This window comes from Sceloporus occidentalis, unplaced genomic scaffold, assembly GCF_023333645.1.
Source record: "Sceloporus occidentalis isolate IW3139 unplaced genomic scaffold, rSceOcc1.0.p SCAF_82, whole genome shotgun sequence".
Lineage (NCBI taxonomy): Eukaryota > Metazoa > Chordata > Lepidosauria > Squamata > Phrynosomatidae > Sceloporus > Sceloporus occidentalis.
The window spans coordinates 1838816-1847448 of NW_028317062.1; the positions used below are offsets into that span (position 1 = coordinate 1838816).

Sequence of the window (8633 nt, forward strand, 5' to 3'; positions counted from 1 at the left end):
GTGACTGGCTTGTGCTTCGGTCATTCTGAAGGTCTAATAAATATATATATATATTTTATAAGCAATACATAGTATGTTTCCAAGAGCAGCACAGTGCATCCTGACAGCGTCACTTTGAATCCCGCGTGTAAAGCAAGATCCGGGGTTAAATAAAGCAGTCATTGATGTAGCTGGAGTCGGTTTAGGCTGAAGAGTTCCTGTGTTATAGTACAAGTCCCACCAATATATTAAACTATTGTAAGTTCGTTGGAACCGGGCCCTCCTCACCTCTTGTTTTAGCCGAATTGTTACGTTATATCCTACTTGTTATGTCCGGTTTACTCATTGTACAGCGCTGCGGTATATGATGGCGATATATATATATATATATATATATAACAATAAATAAAAATCTTTTTGGTGTACAAGTGCTCATGTCCATGGGAGCTGTCCTTGGTCTTGAATTCTCACTTAATTGAGCATCTGAAGAGCCCGGCCCTAGACTGCACTTATATTTAAAACAGTGTCCGCCTGTGTTATCAGCACGTGGTTAGCTTCAAGGTCAATATCTCAGGAACTTATATATTACATTCTCTTTGTTATAGGGCAATTAAATTTTTTATTTTTTTTATTTTGTGTTTTAATTACCTAGAATAGTAGGAGGACAGGCAGAGGAGGTAGCAGAACCTTCGCCCTACTCATTTGATTGATTTATCTTCAAGGTCAGCCCTTAACAAACTAGAAGAAAAACATATATGATAAAGAGGTTCTATAAAGCACTCTGTTTTTTCATTGTTTAAATGATTAAACTTTGGAGCTATCCTGATTTTATTCACATTGCAGTAACCAAAAGATATCTAATGCATTGCATTAAGAAATGCAGGGTGTGGCACAAAAAGGGTTAATGTCAACCCCCACCACCCTGGTCTTATCTCTTTTATAAGTATAGTTTTTAACTAGCATAATGTCTCCTGTGACCCCTTGTGCTATGGGATATGTTTGCATTTTTAGAAAGAAAGTCTAATAAAAAGGAACGCATGACAGTTGATATATGATGACAATCAATTGATATATGATGACAATCAGTTGATATATGATGACAATCAGTTGATATATGATGACAATCAGTTGATATATGATGACAATCAATTGATATATGATGACAATCAATTGATATATCTGTAGACACCGCTGTTGATTATAGAATCAATTCATTCCATTCAGCTGCACTTTTATTCAGGGAATACAGTAGTTTTCTTTCAATTTGCAAGTTGCTTATCTGGTTGCTGAAATAGAATTACAGATATGCATTTCCAGGATAAAGTAGTAAAAGAGTTAATATGTCGGGTTTTTTTTTCTGTAGTCGTGGAGAACGGTTTCAGATCTCCGCCCCAGAGGGATCTTGGGTAATCAGAATGACTTCTCTGCATTCTGGCTGCTGCATAACTGTGACATTTAGCTGTACAAAATATTATATGATTAATAGGTGAGATCCTAATATTTAACCAATTAAGGACAATGGGCGGTCCCTAAACCCATTGAAAATAATACATGTGCGGGCTTTGTCATTAAGGGGTTAAGAATGCATTATGCGGGGCTAACAGCCCCTTTGGCAGCAGAAACAGGAGGTGCAAACCGTTCTTGACTTCAGATGGCAACCAGGTGTTGCTTTGAAACCATATTCCGCCACAGTATTAAGGAAAGAAATGTGATAAATGACAGAGAATTAGTTTCCTTCGACTCAGACGCCTGTTTGGTTCGTGTTTGCCGTCTCCAAGCTATTTTCACTCTCCTAACTGCTTCAGCGAGCTGGCGCTGGCCCGGGCTGAGCTGATAACAGACGGAGGTCACTTAAGGACTCGCTGTCGTGCATCGCAGCGTTGGCATACCAACCAAGCAAACGGCGAGATAACTTGCCGATTCTACCTGATTGCCTTGGAGTACACAGACCCCCCCCTTTCTAGTCTTCAGTAACCCCACCAGGTCACCTATTTCCTTTAAAGCAAAAGTAACACATTTCTATTTATGTTTAAATATAGAGATGGTGGAGTACAATGCAACACTGCCGTGTTAAATGTCTGTGTGCCACTGTGGCCATGTAACTTTCTGTTACTTTATTATTATTATTATTGTTTTATACATGATAATTTTAGGCATATAATAAGGAATTGTTTGTTTTGTCAGAATCCGTCATGTCTTCTTCAGATGACTGGACCCCTGGCTCATTGGACTCGGCTTCCTCAAAACTTCTGAGGAAATCCCAGGAGTCTCCTTTTGTTCCGATAGGTAAAGTACTCCGAAGCTGCGATAGATCTAATCCTTGTTACCCTAGCTGGAACTCCAAGGATCCTACCGTTCACACTTACCTTCCAGCGGCACCTTGATCACTGCTCTGTTTTCTTGTGTGGTTCATAACAGGACGGAGTTGTTGACAACGCAGAAGACAAATATATATCGCGATAGACGACATTCATGTCGCATGCATAGTAGTTGTCATGTCGCATGCATAGACATTTTTCTCCAAAAACAAGAGATGTTGCCCTTTTCGCTACGAGTAATATATAATTTCACAGAAAGTAGATTAATTTGGTGACATCCGGTAACTCATGTGAGCTTTTCATTAACGGCTGAGCAGAATACAGCCAATATGAAAACTTTCTTTTCTAATATTCGCTATTATGCTTAAAGGGGAACTTCCCTTACATTTACGTAATCTAATTCAGAACTCCTTGCCATGCTGCTCTTACAGTTAACAATAGAATGACTCAATCTTAATCACCCAGCCTGACACATTGACTCAGGACAATCTTCGGAGGGAAGGATTTCGGGGGATAAATAGTGTTTCTTATGTAGACAGCTCCTTCTAGTACTTGTGGACAGGCACATAAAATGTTACAACTAACAACAATGGCAACATCCATAAGATGGCACTGTTATTACAAGCTTGAAATCTATTATTAGTTTGATCTCATTGGGCCCCTTTCTTATCAGCCTAAAACAAATTCCCTGAAACAGCAGCACCCAATTATTATTACTATTGCATATATATATATATATATATATATATATATATATATATATATACCTTTTGTGTTCCTCTTGAGTTTGATATTGAAATGATTTTAAAACAGACGACTGTTGTAAACAATTTAAACCAACATTTGTGTCCGGAAGGAAAGGGTTAAACCTGGCTTTTGATGCAATAAAGACCTGCAGGCTTTTGATCAGAAAACATTACCTATTAGCGCAATCTGGAGGCTGTGATGTGTCCTCATTAGCAAACCTCAATAGCAGGCAAAACGAATTAGTATGCACTATAGCCAGATGAAAAGCCACAGTGACCTCACCTTGTGGCTCTTTCTGGATTTCTTTCCGTTTTTTAGGAGAAGGAGCAGAAAGTTGCATCTCTGTAGATGTTGGTACCTTAAAGGTAGCATGGGTAAAGTAATTTTATTTAACTGAATGTACATTAAATATAAATTATTATATAGAAGAATATAAATAAAACAGATATAACTGGGGAAGCTGGTGTTGGTTGGCACCAGGTTCAATTTTACACCTGAAGGTAGTCTCAGGCTCATAATGAGAGGAATGAAGAGAGAAGTATCCGTACAACTTTTTCTTTTCCCTGTTGCCAATGCACCCGCTCGGATTGTGCATAGCTTGTCAGGTTAAGACTGGCATTGAACTCACCCACATCTAGAAAAATAGATTTTTTATACTTAATTCTGCTTCTAAATGCTTCTTTGAGTAAAAAGAAAAGGATTAGGATCCATTATCATAACTTAGGTAGTGTTATCATAATCTTTTATTTATATAGCGCCAACAATTTACGCAGCACTTCTAACAATACATATATTCAAGGAGTATGACGAGACTAGAATTGGCAGACAAACCTATACATTAGGTAAAGACACGGGCGTAGGAACCGGGGGGGATGGATCCTCCCCCAGGAAATCATGGGGGGGGACCGATAATAGAGAAATCCCCCCCAGGGCTGTAAGTGAGGCGAGTGCCCTCGGGCGCAGCTGCAAGGGGGTGCACAGCTACCCGATCAGCAGCTGCAGTGTGCAGGACTGGTTGGGGAGATCACGGATTTCCCTAACCAGTCCAACATTAAGGTAACACTTACCAGTGTGCTCTCTGTCACTGGGCGACAGGATATGACGTCTATAATCCAGCCCCGGCGCTCAGCATAAACAGCTGTGCGCAGCCGCACTGCACTGAGAGAGAGCGGAAAACCAGAAGGAAAGGAGAAAGAGAAAGGTAAGAGATGTGAAGAACGAAGGGAGGGGGTCTGATGTGCAAAACGAAGGGGGGGAGGGGGTCTGATGTGCAAAACGAAGGGGGAGTTCTGATGTGCAACACGAAGGGGGGGGCCTGATGTGCAACATGAAGGGGGGGTCTGATGTGCAAAACGAAGGGGGCGTCTGATGGTAGATATGTGTGTGCATATACATATGGTGAGGCATGTATATGGGCAATGTTTATGAATGTGTATGGGCACTTGGGCAGGCATATGTGTGTGTGTATAGGGCAGGTGTGTATATGTGTGTATGGGCACGCGCGTATAAGGGCAGTGTATGTGCATACGTGTGTATGGGCAGTGTATATGTGTACGTCTGTATGGGCAATGTATATGTGTGTACATAAGGAGTGTATTTGTCTTATAGCGTATACGTCTGTGTAAGTATGTGCAAGGGCAGTGTATATTTATGGGGAGGCATGTGTGTGTGAGCAGTTTATGTATGTTTGGGCAGGCGTGTATAAGGGTAGTGCATATGTGTGAGTACTGGCAAGTGTGTATGTGAAGGCAATTGCAGCGTATATATGTGTTTTTGTGGGCAGGCATGCGTAAGAGCAGTGCATATGTGTGTGTATGAGCAGGCATGTCGTACTTAAAGGAAAGAGAATGATTCCCTGTAACACATGTTTAACTCAGGGGCACCTAGGGTTAAATCCAGGCCTATTTTTGGTTAAAATGAGTGTGTGTCACTGTATGTAGCATTTGGACACAAGAGAATATTGCGGGGTGCTACTTGGTCTAGGGCATCGCTAATACAAAGCGCTACATGTTAAATCTAGGGGTAGGCAGAGTAAGTGAAGGATGTGTTTGAATGCGTGTCTGGGTGTGATAGCGTATGTTTGTGGGTATGTTATTGTGCACATCTGTTTTTATGGGTATGGTAGTATGTTTTCAGGTGTGTTATGGTGGGCATGTGTCTAGGTATATTAGGGTGGGATTGTTTTGGGGTGTATTATTGTGTGTGTGTGTGTGTGCATGTGTGTGTATGTTATTCAAGTGTTTAAGTGTGTGGATATGTTCCTGTGTGCATGACGTGTTAAGAGTCTTAGATGGTTCCTTCAATACATCATAGTAGTCTCTGTGGCCGTGTCCAGTGCGGTCCATCTGTGGTTGTAAGATTTTTCTGTTTCTGTGGGAATTTTCTCCCATTCATCCAGTAGAACGTTTTATGAGTTGAAGGTGATATACCAAGACATTTTGGACAACACTATGCTTCTAACTTTGTGGGAACAGTTTTGGGGGAGGTCCTTTTCTATTCCATCATGACTGTGCCCCAGTGTACAAAACAAGGTCCATAAAGGCATGGTTGCAAAAAATCCCCACAGAAACTCTCCAAAATCTTGTGGAAATTGTTCCCAGAAGAGTGGAAGCCGTTATAGCTGCAAAGGGGGACCAACTACATATTAATGTCTGTGTATTTATAATGCAATGTCATACAAGTCCCTGTTGGTAAAATGGTCAGGTATACCCTACCAGTAAAAATGCTACCCCCCTAGATTTTTGGGGGTTCCTACGCCCATGGGTAAAGAGGGCCTTGCTTGCAGGCTTACAATCTAGGGGAATATACATTGTAATTTGTATAAACCACAGTATTGTGTATTTTATAATCAATGTCCAAGAAAGGTTTTGTAAACTATGACAATTGTGTACAAAGCAAATCTAATGAGGTATTTGTATATATTATTGAGCTTTTCTCTGCCTACCTACGAACACTCAATGCCAAGTCTAGATAGACAATACAAAGAAAGGCAAATAGTTTCGTGTTTCTTGGAGATAAATATATGTACATACTGGTCTTTTTTTATCACACAGGAGTGGCTGGATTCCTGGCTGTGGTGGCCCTTGGTTTGTACCGGCTGCGTAGCCGAGGGGACCAGAAAATGTCTGTTCATCTCATTCACATGAGAGTTGGTGCCCAAGGTTTTGTGGTTGGTGCAATGACCTTTGGTAAGTGATGATGATCTTTGAACAACAGCACAGTCCGGACAAGGGTGAACATAGCCATGTGGTATTGGGATCACTCATGGGTGCCAGGGTTTAGTAGCGATGGTCAAAAGGGAATTTATTCTAAGTAGACAATTCACAACTCATTAAGCGTTTTCACATAAATTGACTGCCGGGTATTAGAACTACCATTCCCATCATGCTCTAAAAACTGGAGTTCCAAAAGTTAGCTTACACTGTGAGAGGACAACATTATCAATAAAGGAATAACCCATGATGTTGAATAGTGCGTATCAGGATAATTTCAAATGTAGACCTTGATTGTGTCAATGTGAAGACCCCCCCTTTACATAAGGTGTGCATTCAGCTTGATGGTTTCATTGACCTTGTAAAAGTAGGAGGCCACACAACAGGGCATCAACCAATTGAAGTTCCAATCACCCAAGCAAAATGATGCTTCAGGAAAGGTTGACCATGTCGGTCTTTTTTCAGGGAACATATATGTTTCATATGTTGCTGGTCAGCACATGTGAAGAGCAGCCCTGTGGAAAGTACTGTGCATAAACTCAAGAAAGGGAAATAATTCAACGTCACACACACTGCAGGGCAGCACTTTCCACGTCTGGTCAGCAACTTCGTAGAAAAATGGGCGATGTGATCACCCTACTTTTAGAGTGAACTCACAAGTGAGAACCCAGCTGAAGCACCATAATTACACTTTTATTTTAAACATGCTTTTTCTATCCAGCCCCTGTCACTAATAAAACCTTTTCCAGTAGATCAGGTTGCCGTGTGCAACATATCTGTTACATACTAGCCCTAAAGGCTACTCGATATGTACGCGATAGTGTAGCGGCTGCATGCTTTCTGGTGTCACTTTCTGTCTTGTAGATAGCAGTAGGTCCTACTACTGCTGGTGGACTTGGCTAATTCCTTGGCTTGACAAAGGCCCTGTTTTGCCGAAATGTTGCTTTTGTTTGTTCTCGCTTAATAAAGTATCCTAGAGACTGGAAGCTGTTTGGAGTGCTGGGATTCTTTTCTTTGTTGGCTAATTCCTGTCAGAGAAGTGTGTTTTTACTTGTGCTTCACATATTTAATGCTGTTTATACATGTATTTACTTGGTCAGTAAGTTGTAATAAGTTTACATGTTTCTTCACTTCTTGGTCTAGGTGTTTTATACTCCATGTACAAGGAATATATCAAGCCCCGTTTTGACCATTCATCTGAGGAGTAAAGCGGCAGGCCTGTAACACACAGTCACTCATTCATCTTCTTCTGAGACCTATTCAATCATTCATCTCACAGCATTAGGGGGTGCACAATTATATGCTGTCGATGTAACTATATGTGTAAAATGTAGTGGAATTAGGAAATCAGCAAAGCCGGAGTAGACAGTGGAACCATAAAAGTGTAGCTGTACCTCTAACTGCTGTATAATATGCCTTTGTTCAATGTGCTGTCAATATACTTCACCATATAAGAATAAGTATGTAGCTTGGGGCACCCAACAGTTCCTAATATTTTCTGAAGCAGAAGTTTTGTCTTCACATTATAACAAGCAGCAAGGTGGTCTCAAAAAAGATTGACAATCATGTGTATTTCATCAGCACTCCATAGCGCCAGACCATTGAAACATGGCCTCCAACAGTGATCCAGGTCTTCGAAGGAGATGGACAAATTAGTAAAGAAGCAGCACAGATGAGTGAATCACGTTAGCTAGTTCTATAACTATTTGTTAGATAGCTGTGAGTTATGGGAGATCCAGAAGAGAATAAGGTGAAATGTTGTAGCACTGATGAAGGAATTCTCACGCTTTATTTATAGTATGTAAGCCCCGTTCAATGAAGTAGCCACCGTAAGCCTGTTCTATAGGTTTACAAGCCGCTGGCATTGGTAGTGAGTAAAGTGCATAAGTTAATTACTGACTTCTCATTTAATGATCACATGAAGTCCATTGGAGCAAGAAGTAAGTTTTACACAAACACTTTTAGAGGTTTGGCATTAGTGGAATGTGAAGCAAATCACGATTGGCTTTCTCTTTTTTTTGACTTGACTATTCTTTTAGCTTGGTAAGGGTATTGTTCAATGCCTAAAGACAATATTGGTCTTTTGGTTGAACTCCCAGGCATTAGATTGTGTGCATTTTAATAAATACGCATTGAATGCTTTCAAAAAAGTACATTGAAAAAAAACAAGATATATTCACATATTAATTTGTGTGAATTAATGTTATTTTCTAGGTTTTGTAGAAACCATCTGCAATCAGTTTTAACTATAGTTTTTTTTTTCTAATTTTAGAAAAACAAGCAAAGACAAGACCTTAAATGAAGGTGCATTAGGAAGGAATCATCATCCCTTTTGAGGATGTTTTCTCCTAGACAGATTTAGGAGTGTATAGACAGC

At 40.3% G+C, this 8633-nt stretch overlaps 1 protein-coding gene across 1 annotated transcript; it reads left to right on the forward strand.

Moving 5' to 3' along the window:
• Nucleotides 1-2171: 2171 nt before the first annotated feature.
• Nucleotides 2172-7464, forward strand: LOC149285240 (HIG1 domain family member 1C-like). The gene is made up of 3 exons (XM_089495645.1): nucleotides 2172-2265; nucleotides 6098-6232; nucleotides 7400-7464. The coding sequence occupies exons 1-3, from the start codon at nucleotides 2172-2174 to the stop codon at nucleotides 7462-7464; spliced, it is 294 nt and encodes a 97-aa protein (XP_089351771.1).
• Nucleotides 7465-8633: the final 1169 nt, after the last annotated feature.